The 16,442-nt window shown below is 48.1% G+C and overlaps 2 protein-coding genes across 4 annotated transcripts in view; one reads left to right on the top strand and one right to left on the bottom strand.

The window, feature by feature from the left end:
- Positions 1-7,673, bottom strand: part of PACS2 (phosphofurin acidic cluster sorting protein 2) — a 78,638-nt gene extending 70,965 nt beyond the window's left edge. Inside the window, exon 1 of one of the 3 annotated variants that reach the window (XM_074151235.1) lies at positions 7,500-7,673. In XM_074151235.1, coding sequence (XP_074007336.1) covers positions 7,500-7,627 — 128 coding nt within the window. In that variant the 5' untranslated portion in view covers positions 7,628-7,673. The remainder of the gene's footprint in view (positions 1-7,499) is intronic. The other 2 variants (XM_074151236.1, XM_074151234.1) reach the window with 2 other exon arrangements.
- Positions 7,674-7,843: 170 nt separating this feature from the next.
- Positions 7,844-16,442, top strand: SEC22B (SEC22 homolog B, vesicle trafficking protein). The gene is made up of 5 exons (XM_074152156.1): positions 7,844-8,162; positions 8,417-8,526; positions 13,220-13,380; positions 13,880-14,026; positions 14,415-16,442. The coding sequence occupies exons 1-5, from the start codon at positions 8,088-8,090 to the stop codon at positions 14,567-14,569; spliced, it is 648 nt and encodes a 215-aa protein (XP_074008257.1). The 5' UTR covers positions 7,844-8,087; the 3' UTR covers positions 14,570-16,442.

The raw sequence follows: 16,442 nt of genomic DNA, 5'->3' as shown, positions 1-16,442 counted from the left end.
AGCCACCATGCACCATCCCAAGCCTGGCAAGAAGAAACAGCACACTTTCTGGCTTACAGACCCCAGCTCCCGTTTATACGCCTGAGAGCCTCCACCAAGCAAACTTCACAGCATACGAGCTGCTCTGATTTTTATTTTGGCTGCACACTTTAAAAATTAGATCGCTTTCCCACTGGAGCAGGGGAGATCCAACACTGGCATTTGAGCTCCAGATCAAAAATAGGTATTGCCCTACAAGAAACTGCACTTGAAGCCAGACTGGCCTGCAGACTCGCAGATGCTACATGAGAAGGAACAAGCAGGCCACCTCAGAAGTAAGGCACAGCTCGTGACAAGCAACACAGCCACACAAAGCACTGCAGGAAAGGGTGAAGTGGTTCTAGAGGAGGAAACGGGTTCCAGGCACCAGCACGCAACAAGAGAGCCCACCCATCTACTTTTCCAAACATAAGGAGCACGTCTCTTCCTCCTTTCCCCAGATTTGGGCTCACAAGGCAGATCCACAGACCCTCTACCAGAGTTACACTGACCCAAGGACAGGGTCTATGTGTGCCGTAGTCATCAACAACCCTTGTTTTTGAGCTCCTGGCTACAGCATGCCCATCAGAGGTCTCTAGGCAATTAATTGTTTTAAACAAATGAGTGATTAGCAAGGATCCACTCTCTCCTTGTGAAGCTGGCTGCATGCCCTGCAAGCCTCCACATCACTTTACAGTACTATAATCCAATTAAACCTCACCATGAGAGGAGCTTCACGCTATCACATTCAATTAGGCAGTTAAGCTTCTTATCATCTGCACGTTAGGATCCATTCGGACTAAAACTCCCCCAGCAGTGTTTGGGAGGTGGCATTCTTTGACCAAGCAAGGACACACAGATGTCACATCTGGAGCCACAGGAGCACCATACAGGTTAGGAAATTCATATTGCTGGCTTACAAGGAGGTAGAAACACAGGAAAAATAAAATACAGCGACCAGCTCCTGCCCACTCGCAGTTACACACGCTCCGAGGCTCCCCACTCCCCCCTCGTCCTCCTGCTCCCCAACTTCCCAGGGAAATGGGGCAGCTCTGAAGGAGCACGAGGGGCCCAGAAGAATTTCACTTTCTCTCATAAGTCAATGAAAAGGCGAAGCCTAATGGGGGACCTGGCAATACAGAGTCATTTTGGCAGCCAGCCACCAATTCCATAGGAAATACCCTCCCTAGAAGGTCACCGTAACGGTGGCAAAATTTGGCCCAAAAGAATTATAAAAAGCTGCCAAGCTGTGACGCAAATAAAGCCAGTGAGCAGGCCAGCTTCCTGCGTGAGGCCAAAACACGAAGTGCTCTTGGAAAAAGAAAGATTAAGGGTTGCAAGGAACATAATGGCCTCTTGTAACAGCTGAGTTGTTGCTTTTCTTTTCTTGGCAGAAAAGAGGGATGTTTTGTTGCTGGTTGATTAATCTATTATGCAAATCACTTCATAGCTAATTTGATACAGCCACAAGCTTGCCACAGAAATCATCCACATGCTCAGAGCTGATGAAAGGTGGAGTATCAACAACTCCATTTGATAAGAGCTTTTGTTTCCTGGACAAGCAGCTGCAAGGTCGCCTCCTGCCACACAGGGCTGCAGGAGCACGGGCCAGACCTACCAGGGAACACAAGGCAAAGGTCCCTTGGGCACCTTCACTTGGTAGAAGACAAGGAAAGAGGCCCTTCGAAAGAGCAGCCCTTTCCTTCCACTCCCAATGCCTTTCTGCACTGGACATGCACAAAGCATCCAGATGAAAATCATGTACAACCACATCCAGAGCCCTTCCGCTAGCAGCTCTGAGATTTTAAGACTTTTTCAGAACTGTTCTTGACCTGCACAAGCTTCACTTTATGTCAGCTAAAAGATGACTCAAAATAGGTCTAACTGGAAGTTTGACTCCAACGAACCATTGAGCCTCCAGACAGAATTTTTTTTCCACTGAATACAAGAGTCCAAATTACATTCAGTGGTATCGCACAAACTTAGTAACTGCTGTGATAGGATTTACATGGGGAGCGCTAAGGGATCACTTGATGTTGCCCAAAGTAATGTTATTTTAGTCTTGATCTCTTCCACGAAGACTAAGGAGGAGAAACAGGATCTCCTGGCTCTAAGAATAAAGGGGTTGGTTTTGACCACTGTGCTCTACCCCAAGCATTTAATCTCCATTGCTCACTTGTAGGTGCTTTTCCTCACACATCTCAAATATTCATCGCCTTAGCATTTTTTTTAAAGCCTACCCTGCGTGCTCACTTGTATTCAGTTTCCTTCAGTGGTAAAATGTTAGGCATTCCATGCTATTCAAACAAAGTCAAAACAAAGCCTCCAAATAAGCACTTCTGAAAGGCACCTAGTCATCTGAGTAATTAGACATTTTCCTAGTTCCAAACGTACTGAAAATCTACAGTCAGCTCCCAATGAACATGCCAGCAGTTATCCTAACAAACAAGAGATCTCTCCTAAATGTTAGGCTACCAATTGATCATGAGATTAGGATACATTTAAATTCAAATCTCTCCCTACCTGAATTAGCCAGCATTTTTAATTATGTAGCATCACCTGATCATAATTATTACTCTAGCAAGTTGTCCACCTTTCTCTGCCGATACGGCACGTAGTTTCCATTGCTTGAGCCAGGCCCAGAACACAGTCTCACTGGCCAAGAAAAGTTCCCATTTCCAGAGCAGGCACATATCCTTCATACCAAGAGGCAAAGCCTCTCCCTTCTGAGCGCATTTGCAGCAAACCCTCATGAAGAACAACCATCCTTCACACAGGTCACAATCCCCCCAGCACTTGTCTGGGAGAGGGAATTAACACCATGTAGGGGTGCAAACACACAGATTGCTGGAGTGGCTCCCCAGCAGTCCTCACTGTGTCCCTCCTGGTCACACATCTGTGCTGTTACTTTTACGTGTTTGCAGACCCCTCTGCACACCACTGCAACTCATTAACCTACAGGAAACATACAGTGAGACAGATCAGTGGAAGAAGATGGGAGATGGCACAGGAAGAGGAGCACGTAGCCCGGAGCATGAGCAAACTGTCAGAATCCACTGAGCTGCTGTGAATCTGCATCCTCACCCCAATCAGTTTCCATCGCCCCTGGGGATGTCCGCATCAGGGCTGGTGTGAAAGTCCACGTGCTGCAAAGCCATCACACAGCATGCAGAGTGGTAACATCCATGCACTTAGCAGCCTCCTGTTTGAGTCCAAGGGATGCATGTGGATTCCCTTCATGTTTCCTCACCCAGCAGGCAAGCTGACATGTGAAGCGCTCGGGCAGTGTCCAGTAAACAACTCAGATCTCCAGCACCATCTTTTCCCAGGTCTGTTTCACAGGCTTCCTTTGTATATCCAAGGAACACCAGGTCACACCTGCTCCATTAGCAGTTTGGTCTCAATACACTCCACTTTACAGTTCAAATCTTAGAAACTTTTTCAAGTATGTGACAATTAAGGCAGTAGCCTAAAACAAAACTTATTCTAATGGGAGCACTGACCCTCGCCTTCTCCTGCTCCAGCAGACCCCCTTCCAACAAAACTTCCCCCCCCAAGACCACTCTTCCTCTAGACAGCCTCCCCATGGTGTTGTCTCCTCATGAAGCTCCTTCAAAATGGGACACTATTGCATCCTGCCATTCACACCCACCGTTTGATCCAGAGATTGGGAAGAAAAAACCAAAAACCTAACAAAATCCACAGAATAATTTTTTTATTTTCAGTGTGAGGGAACTGAAGGAAAAAAATGTTGATTCTCTCACAGCCATGCAGTGAGAAGATCATGCTCAACTTCTACAGGTGGAAGGAAGAACTTTACGTAATGTAACCTTCCTCAAAGGAAACTATTTCAATACACAGAAGAAAGAAACAGCAGAAAAAGGTAGGCATCTCTCCCTTCTGGTATGTAGCGGTTACACCCAGATAGTGAGACAGTTTGAGTCACATTTCTGGGATGACAAAAAGAAAGTACTTGCATTTCAGAAGCAGTATGGTCAAAATCCCCAGGAGCTACGTGTGCCGAAGAAATCAGAAAACCATTTCTGCAAATGGCAGAAGAGAAAGGGAGACTAGCACAAGTGCAAAACACCATCTAACCTCGTTTTTCACTCAAAATGCACAATTGCAGAACAACACTATGACTCTTCACTATTATTCTTCCTGAAGTTTAGACACAGCCTTTTCACACAATGAAACTCCATGGATGCACCAAGGCAGCCTCCCAGATTTTACTGACACCCCCCAAAGCTGAATGGGCTTTCAGTAAATCACCCGGCAAAGAAGAGTGTGTTGAAGAGAAGTGCTTTAGAGATCTCCCTCCCACAATCCAGTTCTCAGCCATCATCTGGGAAGCACACACCACATCCGCATGAGGCCCTCCACCTCAACACCCACCACACAATTTAGGGCAATGCAGGCACAGCCCGCTCCAGGTGCTGCTTTCACCCAGCCCCTCCTGCTCCAGCTTACTGTAGGAGAGAGGGTTTAGAAATAGAATAAGATTTATTGTACCAAAAAGAAGAGGGAAGGAAGCAATGCTCCCTCCCCAAACACATGCCCCTCTTCCATGAATCCTCTGACTTTCTGCCAAGTTCAAGCCTCTTCTCAACTAGGAAGTCTTGTCCTGTCACCAGAAACCCAGAGGGGAACTTGTAACTGGTAGAAATCTCAGAAGAGACCAAGGCAGTTCCACAGTACTTGACCACACACCAAGGCCCACTCTTCTCCACATCCTCCTTTTCATGTCCCAGCAGATGTCTGCTTGAAAAACAAGCCTGTTTTGAATATTGTTTCCCCCACAGAACAGTTTTCATCCCGGTCTCTCTCACTTTAACACAAAGAGTCTTAAATGCCAGTGTGCCACAGGAAAAATCATTACAATAAGTTATACTGCTGCCTCTTAAGATACAGAGGCAGTAGTATAACTTAAAGGTATTCAAACTCCTGCCTTCTCTGGCAGAGAGGTTTGTTGCAAAGCCTGTAATGAAATGCAAAGCATGGACCAGATGTAGCATCACAAGACGTGATGTTAAATGATGAGAAACAACAGAATTGAGCGTCCAGGCTCTGCACTCCCGCCGCTGCTACAGAATTCAGCATTTGCCCAGCACATGCAGCACAGCACACACCTCACCGTGCAATCAGACCAACATCCCTGCAGGAGCTGCAGCCTCAGCTGCTCCTGACTTCACATCAGATTAACAAAAACCACTTGGCACCCACAGCTGCAGACCTGCCATACGTTGCGCCCCATACACAGCCCTTGCAAGCTTGCCCAGCCCACGTGGGGCAGTCCACATCCAGCTGGGTCGTGGAAAGACCTGCTCATTCGGTCAGCAGCAGTGGATGTGACAGATTAATGTCCACTTACTCTCCCGGGCTCTAGGAGAAAAGGGCACCCAGGAACAGCAGGCAAAGGTGATGGCAACAACAGGGCTGAAACAGAGGGACCCACCGCTACACACAAACTCCCTCAGACAAAAACTATGTTCCTAGAAGGTCCCAATTGCCCCAGTTCTCCCATTAATGCGTCATGCTCCAGGGCATGCAATCTGAGCACTTTCACCAGCCCTTGCTTCACAGCTTGTTTCAGTGACTCCAAAATTTCTCCCTCAAGCCCTAGTTCTGCCCCACCTGTCCAGATACCAACACGTTCTTTTGCAGCACCCAGATTCCTCCAGGCACCTCTACCAGCTGCCTGCAATCTGCTGCCCACTGCAATTCAAGCACCCAGAACCCACCCTAAATGCCAAGTCCTGTGCAAACACACCCCCATCCCCTACCACATCAAGGCAGGACCAGTGTCCTTACACTGCATTTTCTGGTCATCTACAGATTTGCAAACAAGCAAGCTACGTTGTGAGCTTGTTTTCAGATCTGCAAGTATCAGCATAAATGATAATGCAGAACTAAAAGTCCTTGACAGCAACGGACATTTGTTTTTTTTCATTTCAATTTAACAGCCACTGTTATGAGTGGACGAGATGGAAACCCAACTGCCTTCCTGTAGTCAAGGGTGCAATGGAGAGAGCGGTTTTCAAAATGGCATTACAAGGCAGCTTCTGTGTCCTCTGTACAACACCAGGGTCAATGTGAATCACACTGGAATCTAGTGCAAAAATCAAAAGTGCACCAACTGCTCCTCCATAGAGGAGCTCTGCTCCTTCCACAGCAAAGGGACTCCTTGAAGAGGGGCACATTTCCCTTGGTGCTCATCCCCTTCTAAGACCTCCCGCTGCAGAGAAGAAAGGCTAAACAAGAGACAAGTGGTAAAAGTTGCTGCCCAACAGACACCCCAAGGTGCTGTCAGCACAGATAAGCTGTTAGAAACCAAGATCATCTGCAGTTGCAGGACTTGGGTTTTCTTCTAGCCCATACTATCTTCCCGCCCACGATGTCAAAGCACTATGACTGTGGGTAATGTTTAAGCTAAGGTAGCTACTAGTCCCATGACCAAGCTGCTAGCTCTGCAGGACAGGAGCATGGCCATCAAGTCGAATCTGCTATCGGGATGGCACAGAAGACAGAGGGATTTGGGGGGTTTGTAAAGCTTGCAAAGCTTTACATTCCTGCGAGGTCAGCCCGATGACTCTGTTCTCTTTTTGCTCACTTGCTGCGTCCCCATTAAAAAAAAAAAAAAAAAAAAAGATAAAGAGGAGGGCATCAAATATTCATCTTTCAGCGTGCTTAAATCCCCAAATGCGTTCTGCTAAAGCCAGACTTGAAAAGCACAAATTTTATAAAAACTAAAAGGGATCCCTCCCATGCGGACTAAAAAAAGCGCAGACAGGGATGCATCCACGTGTTTATACACACACACACCCCAGAGACGGGGAAAGATTCGAGACTGGGAGTGGGTGAAAAACCAACAGAAGAAAAACCGATGCCCGCCCCAAGGCAGCCGATGTGGGGCATTTACCAGGCAAAACCCCCTGTTAAGAGGACACCCCAGACGGCACGGTGGGGCACGGGGAGCATAACCTGGTGTGAGAAGGAGCCAGACACCACAAACCCTGCCACCAACACAACTCCCACAACCTTTTTTTTTTTTTTTTTGGGGGGGGGGACTCAAACTCATGGGAGGAGGACCATAGGGCGTCCCCCCCCCAAACACACACACACACAGACGTGGTGCGGAGGGCAGCAGCCACCCCCCACCTTTTAGGGTCAGAGACTCCTCGTACCACCCCCCACATCCACCCCTAAAAACCACTGAAGGGGATAGGGGAACCCTGCCTGCCGCTGTGGAAATGGTGAGGGATGGGGACACCCCAAAATGGAGGGAGGGGACCCCAAAATTGAGGGAAGGACTGCAAATCTGAGAACAGAAAGGCGTTGAGGGAGCAGCACCCGGGGACCCGCGGCTGGGCGCGGGTCCTCCGACCCGCAGGCTCTCCGACTCCGCAGGTCGGAGGGCCCGCGCCCAGCCGCGGGGTCCCGGGGGCCGCCCGTTCGAGGGGAAGGGTCCGCCCACCGTTTACCTGGGCACGCAGCTCGGGCTGGAACCGTCGATCTCCCAGGTAGCGAAGAGGTTCATAGGCACGGGCCGCCCCAGGGCCCCGGTACCACCCGGGAAACTGAGGCGGCTCCGTTCCGCCGCCGCCGCCATGGCTGCCGGCCTGGCGCGCGCCCACCGGGCCGCCGCCGCCGCCTGCGCCGCCACCCCGCCCCAGCGGGGAGGGGCTGTGTCATGTGTGAGGGGCGTGGTCTCTAGGGGGCGTGGCTAAATCACGGTCGGGCGGAGCCATGGGATAAGGGCGGGTATGGGGCGTGGCTAACGCGGGGGGGCGTTGATCGCGTGGGCGTGGCTCCAGGGAGAGGGCGTGGCCAACGGGCAGGGGCGCGGCCAGGGTGTCGCTGCGCCCCAGTTCTGCCTCGTTTCCATGTTGCCGCCCGGGCCCGTTTCCCGGCGCGCGGCCGGAAGTGCCCCGTGCGCCTGGTGGCAGTGGGACCGGATGTTGCTGCGACGGTTTCCGGCCAGCTCCGTGGCAGGGGCAGGGGCAAGGCGGCAGCGGCGGGGCTGAGGGGCGGCGGCGGCGGCGGCGGGCGGGCCGCAGCGGGGCGCGAAGATGGTGCTGCTGACGATGATCGCCCGCGTGGCGGACGGGCTCCCGCTGGCAGCCTCCATGCAGGAGGACGAGCAGGTGGGCGCGGGGGGTCCGGGCCCGGTGTGTCGGTGAGGAGTGGGTGGCCCAGCCGGGCCCTGGTACCCCCCTTCTCACAAGGTCGCGGGTGGGAGGTGGAGAGCGGGCTCTGGGCTGCTGAGGGCAGCTCCTCCTTCCTGCTCGGGCCGATCCCGGGGCCCCCCTCTGAGACCTCCTGCCTGCAGGCGGGTGGGTGGGTGGGTGGTGTTTCCCCGGTAGCAGCCGCCCCCAACGGCCTTGTTCTCCTTTCTCAGTCAGGCCGCGATCTGCAGCAGTACCAGAGTCAAGCGAAGCAGCTCTTCCGCAAGCTGAACGAGCAGTCGCCCACAAGATGTACTCTTGAAGCAGGAGCCATGGCTTTCCAGTAAGTATTTGTAGAGGTGATGGAGGAACAGGCTTCTGCTGCTGTAGAAATAAGTGAAGGCACTTCTGGGTCAGGGTGAGGATCGGTTAGAAATCGGGCTGCCTGAGAGATGGTGAGTTATTCAGCTATCCGCCCTGCTAGCTGAAGTGTAATAGCTATTTGAAGGGGAGAACATGTGAGTTGTTACTTCTTGGAAATACTGTCTGGTACTTGTTTTTCAGCCAAGTTCATAGTTCTGCCTTTGCTGAAGACCATGTAGATTCTATTCCCTTTAAGTTTTTTTCTGTTTGTTTGCACCCTCTAAGATACCTTCAGTGCATCTTCTGTACCTCCTGTGTCTTGCCTTTTTTAAAAAAAGATGTCCTTGGTAAAAACAGTCTGGCAGTACCACTGTAAGCTCCTCTTGCACAAGATTTGCCTTTCTGCATATCCTATGGGAGTGTACCTTTTCATGCATTAACTTCATGTGTACAAGCACATGGAGCATCTCTGATTTTTTTCTTTTTATTTCGTTAATACGTGGCAAACTTTGTTTTTCTCATCTTGTAGATTCAGTCCTATTGTTGCCATATGTGTTGGGTGTGTTTAATTCATGTCCTAAACTGTTGGGAGACTCTCAACTTAAAAGCAGTTTTGTCTTTCTCCAGTAGCTCACTAATAAGGGAACTTGCATATAAAATAATGAACACTTACAGAAACTGCAGGTCAGACATCCTTATTCCCTAATCAGTAGCAAAGGAACTGGAAAGGCAAGTAAATGGAGGAAGAGCTGATAGTTAGTGAAAGGCAAGAGAGCAAGCTTATGTTTGAGACAAGGAAATGTATCTTTACATGACATGTAAGTACATAGCAGAGTAATAACTGAGAATTTAATCAAGCCCAGCATCTTGTCAAGAATCAGGATTATGCTATTAGCAGAAATAATTATGTTAGATTTCTCTGAGATCAGCTGCTGCATGAGATCATCGAGGCAGAGTTGTGCAGTTTTGCCAGTGATACACAAAGTTTTCCCATGTCTGGCACCACTTTTCCTGTGCCACCAGCAGCAGGATCCTTCTCAATTCCCCGGCCCTGGTGAGTGGGTCCATGTTTACAGCTGGGTGAGTGGGAGACAGCCTTTGAATGCAGGGAAGGTTGGCTTTAGGTCTCAGCTTCTATAACAAGGGTCCTTCAGCAAATCTTCTGCCCTGTCCCTTTCTTCAGAGAAAGCGACGTGAAAAGACATGAACAGCAGTTTTTTGGAAGGGCAATCTTTGGCAAAAGCCATGAGGTTTTGAGGGCAGCTTTTCTTGTGGTTGACTTACTTATGATAACTGCGACAAGATTTTTTTTTAAAATCTTTTTTTTTTTTTCTTGGCTTCTGGTTGCCTTTGATAGGGAGTTATAGCGGTCAGAGGACGGCCCTGAATAAAATAGTCTGGCCATCCTTATCTCCTGTCGCGTTTGGGGTGCAGAGTTAACTGCAAAGTCCTGTTCTGCATCATAGAACAACTTCTTTGTAGAAGTTAAAACTTCCTAGAGTTTAAAAACTCTCTCATTTTAAATGTTTCCATGGCACTGCAGGGGTGTAGCTCTGACTGGCAGTGAAGTCTTGGAAAAGAGTCTGTGTAGATCCTAGTAAATCCCTTCTTGCGTTGCTTCCATGACGCAAGCGGAGTGATGTCTGGGAAGGCTGTGCCACTTGCAGTGCCGAGGAAATCAAAGCTTCTTAACAGTGGCTGTAATGTCAGCGGTTTTGACAAGGTGGAAGGACTTGGGCAAGCTCATGTTTTTACAGCTGTCTCAAAGAAACATGCAGGTTACCTGGCTGGAAGATAAGCAGGGAAAGGAGGGTTTCTCTGTGTTGCCTTAGTCCCTAGACAGGTTCTGCAGGCGATTGACAGCGGCTGCTGCAAAGCATTCAAGTGCTGCCTCTCTTAAGATGAGACATTAAGACCTATGTGAAAAGAAGAATGCTTTCAGATCAAAAAATCTGCTGTGATAACAGTACAAGACGAGTAGGAAATGGGGGAGTTGGAGATTTAGTCTAAATAATGCTGACTGATGACCATACTGTTTGTTAACATAGCACATCTTTTTTTCTGCCAAATCAGAGCTCTGTCTGCTGAGGGCAGCACAAACCAGGATAGAGCATTTTGTGGTGCGAGGGTACAAGTGTGGCTAAGGATATTGCTGACCTTGCTGAGGTGGTGTTGAACATTTTTAGCTTGATGAATTCAGAGAAGAGTCTAAGTCTTGCTGAAACGTGAAGCTTAACCAACCACTGCTGAAGCGATTTCTGTAAAATGTGAAGTCTAGACTTTGGCTCCAAAGCCTGTGTCACCCTTTCAGCTACAGCACTCGGTGTGCAGGTACAGAAACACCGATGGAGTCTGCTGTGCTGTCAGTCAGTAGTTGACCTTTGGCTGATGAATGGCTGAACTGGCTCTTACCTGTCGTGTTGAAAACAACCCTTGACCTTTGCTACTCTTACCAGGATAAAGCTTTTCTCTCTCAAAATGATCCAAGGTAATTATAAGAAACGTTCTGGCTATACTCAGCATGCAGCAATTCAAAGGACAGAACTTAGCAGTGGCACATGGCATCGTCTGCCCCTTGTGTGCGTACACTGGCAAGCAGTCGGCACAATCAGGTGCTGTCCTGTAGCTCAGAGGCACAGACAGAGCGTAAAACAGAGAAGCCCAGCTGTGCAGGAACTCTGCTCTGAGGTTGACAGGAACTCTGCTCTGAGGTTGACAAAATTGTCTGAATCTGGGACAGAATGAGGTGTGCTTGCTCCTGTGGTGCTGACAGTTCAATTTTAAATCCAACACTTCTAATATCACATCAGGGGAAAAGCAAGTGGGAAATACAGCTGAAGAGCTCCAGGCAGGACCAGCTGGCCCGAGCAGAGGTAACGTTCCTCCCACTGCTCTCATCTTGAGTGTGCTGCTCTGGCTCTCGGGGAATGCTGTCAGAATTCCTATCTGACACAAGTCTTGCTTATTTCAAAAGACTTTCAAATTATAGCTGTTCATGACAGCGACTAAATCAAGCTCCAAGTGAGGGTTTGTAGCAACTCTTGAATTGTCAGGTAGCTCCCCGACGGTGAGGGAAGAACAGAAGCATGATGTACCGTGTGATTAGTCTTACACGCTGATGCAGTCCAGGCTGAGGGATGTAAAAAGGAATAAAAGAAGGGACCTGTGGGGATGCACTTGTCGAATGGGTTATAGTAACTGGAGTTTCTCGCTTCTGGTTGGGTGGATTGATTGTTATTTGAAGGCTGGCAGGATTCACACATATAGAGGCAGGAGAAATGGATACTCCTGAGCCCAGAAACAAGTTGAGGATGGTTAATTCAAAGTACTTGGACCTGTTGGGGTATCTGGAAAAACAATGTGAGGGCGAAGTTGTTTTGTAAGTCTGATGCAGCTATTAACAAAATTTTAAGCTACTTATTTAACTACAATGCCCTTGTGACTGGGTCAGTTCTTTAATGCACTGTTAATCTTTATGCTAACTAGGTTGCTACATAACGGCATTATGGAGAAAGTCAAAAGATGGTAACATGAAAGTAACGTTTAAATTCCACCCTGAATATTATAGATAAACATTCAGAAGTCTGTGTGGGGCTATCTACCGTCTCCGCTCCCTTGGTTTTGGTGGAAATACCATTGCCTTTATTTTTCCATTGGCTAAATGAGGAGGAAAATGTAGTTGGGAATGTGCAGCAGCAGACAGGTGTAGTGAAGCCTAAATAATATCAAGATTGGTTCTATTTTATCCCTTATTTCAGAAGGCTTTTTAGCTGAATTATAGCGAAAGGCCCCTGTTCTCAGTGCTGAGGGAGGCACTGGAGCTCACACTGAAACAAGGTCAGCACTAAGCCTCTGCGAACAAATACAAATTAGATGGGGATGGGGTGGTGGGAGGAGGAGAAGAGGACATCTCTGCCCATTCAGCTGCGGGACAAGCCAAACAGCATTACACAGCAAGAGCAGCTCCTATTCCAGTGTATATTTTGAAGCTCCTAACTTCGCAGCCAAAGAGCTGGTAGCACAGTCATCCTTACCTACGGCAAACCTGTAGGAGAAGTCATCAGAACCCATTTATTTTTCTCCAACTGCCTTTGAAGTCATGCATGTGGCTAGCCACACCCCACCAACAGGCTGGTGTTGGGGGGCAAAGGGGATACCCAGCCCTCCAAAACAGAAAGCGGGAGCTGGCAGCCACTGAGAGCAAATTCTTGTGTGTGTCCTAATCTCAGGGCAGAGCTTCCCGTTTATGGGCCAGTGCCTTACAGCTGTGTTGGCCACCCTCCCCTCTTCTCTGCTGGCAAGCTTTCTTGTGCTCCCCTCCTTCTGACTGCAGGAGGGAGGGAGGGAGGATGTCCTTCCTTTGTTAATCCAAAATTATAACTTTTTGTAGCTGGTATTTTGTTAAATTAATGCTACTCACAGGCTAACTTTTGTTCCAGTGAAGTCCAAGTTCAGGGCTGTTGGCATGGGTGTATGGTCTGAAGCTACAAGAAAATATATTTTAGGTAAAGAAAAAATAAGCCATTACTTTGTAGAAGTTTTATACCTGATCCAGACATGGCAAACTGGAAATCCAGTTCTTGTTGCCTCATGGGAATAAAGGTATGCAGGGTGATGTTTGATGGGGTGGATTAAAAATTGATGGATTAATGCTCTGTCTGCTGTTCTTCTAGCTACATCATTGAGAAAGGAGTGTGTTACCTGGTCCTCTGTGAAGCTGGATTCCCCAAGAAACTGGCCTTCGCATATCTGGAGGACTTGCATTCAGAGTTTGATGAGCAGCATGGCAAGAAGGTGCCAACGGTCTCCAGGCCCTATTCCTTCATTGAATTTGGTGAGGTTCCTCTCCTTGTGGCTAGCTGGGAAACATCTTTCCTGGGGTGGGAGCAGCAGTTGCAGGATCCTCTCCAGCTTGGCCTAAGGAATTGACAGTTCAGCCTCTTCTTGGCACTAGAGAAATGGGTGTTTTGAGCAACAGAATAGAGCAAGAGAAGTGGTAGGGAAATGCTAAATGTTGCTAAATGTCATAGAATCATAGAATGGTTAGAGCTGGAAGGGACCTTAAAGACCATAGAGTTCTAACCCCCCTGCCACGCAGGGACACCTCCCACTAGACCAGGTTGCTCAAAGCCCCATCCACCCCGGTGTTGAACACTTGCAGGCTGGAAGTGCATGTCCTTTGATTGATATTTCCTGCTTTAAGTCTCTTGGCCTCGCTCCGGTGAATATTTGCATGCAGTCTGCTGGCTGTCTCGGCAATGCTCCCACTCCTTCAGCAGCCTGGCTGCTCTGTGTTAGGTGAGATTCCCTCTGAAAGCCTTATCTTGTTCCAGATACCTACATCCAGAAAACCAAGAAGCTCTACATTGATAGCCGGGCAAGGAGGAACCTGGGCTCCATCAACACAGAGCTGCAAGATGTGCAGAGGATTATGGTGGCCAACATTGAGGAAGTCTTACAGCGAGGAGAGGCACTTTCAGGTACAGTGAATGGATGATACTTGTGGTTCCTTGTTCCCTCACTCAGCTGGGTGGGTAGAGCATACCAGACGGAAAGGCTTGCTAGTCCCCTGAGCCTCTTGAGAAAAGCAGCAGACTCAGTAGGTGTTTCAGTTGCATCGGTTGCATCCTGAAGCACATGGCAGATACTGATGCTTCTTTTGGGTGAGACCAGGATCTCACCAGCTTGAGTGGCTCTCATCCCAGCAGGACAAGCACTAGAGCGCTGCAGATAGGCACAGGGCATGCTGCCATGTGAAACTACTGTGCTTTCAGCTGCTCCAGAGAAACTCGTACAGTTAATGTAACATTTGGGGAATGTTAATCTGGTTGGGTTAATCTTAACTTCTCTCCCTTTTCCCTTTAACAGCTCTTGATTCCAAGGCCAACAACCTGTCCAGTTTGTCCAAGAAGTACCGTCAGGATGCGAAGTATCTGAACATGCGTTCCACTTACGCCAAACTCGCGGCCGTAGCTGTGTTTTTTATCATGTTGATCGTCTATGTGAGATTCTGGTGGCTGTGAGCCGGTTGCGGTCATGGAAGAGGGAAAGCCGGTAGCCTGGCAGATGTATGTGTGCAGGACACTGTTCACGGGGGATGTGCATTAGAATCCACACAGGACCATCACCTTTATGGGAGTGTCCTGAAATTGTTAGGTGACACCTGACTACTACATCTCTTAGTGAAGCCTAACAATAGGTGTAAAGGCTTGTTGACTACAGGCTTTTCCTCTGAGGCAGTTTGCACTAGGGTACTGCAGGGTTTGGCCTTCCACGGTTCTGCCCCCGCTTCCTGGGGGTGCACTCTGGGAACAGTCAAATCAGTGCGGTTTAGCATAATCACATAACGTCCTCCTGTTGAGTAGCTCTAGTGGGAACTGGACTCTAATGAACATTCCTTGTGTTGGTAATGTTTGCTTTTTTTAGAATCTGGGTCTGCAGCTATTTTTCTTTTTTTTTTCAGACAAGACTCCCCTGTTTGAAGGCAAATACTGCACTGTACATAGAATAGCTTTCGCCTCTGTCAGAATAGCTATTGTTGAGTTTTCTGTGTCTGACATCTTGGCTTGTTACACTTTAAATTGTTTTAGGAAGAAATGGATGTTAAACTATGCCTTAAAATACATTCTGTCTAGTAGTAGGAGGGGCAATGAAAGGCTTCTATATTACTGATTCCTAGAAAATTAAACTGCAGGTTTGTAAGTGTCCACTTTCAATCTCCTGACAGCTGTGTGTGAGAGTAAGTTTCCATGTGAACAGGGTGTGTAATTCAAGTGCTGTTGGGGTGGGCACAGTGCAAACTATGTCAGCACTCTGTAGTTTTCCCTTCTATCTGCAGATTCACTACATTATTTCCTTCCTTTTTATAACTGTGCTTTCCTTCCAAAATGTGTCAAAACTGCCAGCATTTCATCTCTGGGATGCTTGTTTTCTTTCTCCCTCTTTCCCTTACCCAAAACAACCAAAAAACCAAAACTCTGAATGTTGTTGTGAAGAAAAGGCAGTGTTTTCTTAAATAAACACTTTAACTTTACATGAAGGATTCAAAAGGATAACTTCAAAACAGTGGAATCCTTTGGAAACACCACCTTTTTTTCCTGTGGTCACCCTCTCCCTACCTCACTTGGGAAGTTGAAACTGTAGGTGGAGAAAAACTCATTATGGGGCAATAGTATATAGCTTCTTCTTTCTCGTGGGCCAACCTGTATATTTCCAGTGTAATGTGATATTTTTTTTTTATTATTTTTTTGGTCCACCTGTGCTAAGAATAACATTTTATCAGTGAGCTTTTGTTTTTATTTAAAAGAAGAGAAAAGAGAAACCCCACAGTTTATGCACTCTTCTGCACTCAAGTGTCTGCCACTTGGTAGGAAGCAGGCAGTGTCACAGAAGGAAGTTTCAGGACTCCCCAGCACCTTTTACAAGCACATAACCTTGTGTAGTTCTGGAAGTATAAACTGTGACCTGGAAGTGTTTCTTGCCGCTGGGTAGGAAACGGGGAACTGTTGTCCCATCTGGGAATGCTCCCCAGCTTGGCACCGTGTTGAACTGGCAGGGAAGCAGTTAACACTCGTCCACCAATAAACCTAGCAAATCTGATCTGCTATTTAGTCTAAAATCATCTGGTTTCTGCATGATGCCTCCAAGTGTTACTTTGTAGATTGCTTTATTATTATCATCATTATTTTTAAGCCTTTTAAGCGGTGTCCCGAACAGGTGAATGTCCCAGTGATGTAGGTCTGTGTAACGTAGGTGCTGAAAGGTGAGCAGACACTGACCTTATGTGGATTGTCATGATCGAGGGGAGTGACGATTCTGCAGCAAAGGGCAGCTCGGTGAGCAGTTGCCTCCTGCAGCCCCAGTGTCAGCAGTGAAATAAACGCTTCTGAAAAATCC

This window comes from Numenius arquata, chromosome 8, assembly GCF_964106895.1.
Source record: "Numenius arquata chromosome 8, bNumArq3.hap1.1, whole genome shotgun sequence".
Classification (NCBI taxonomy): domain Eukaryota; kingdom Metazoa; phylum Chordata; class Aves; order Charadriiformes; family Scolopacidae; genus Numenius; species Numenius arquata.
Note: the sequence above shows the minus strand (reverse complement) of the source record. Positions and strands in the feature narration are given on the sequence as shown.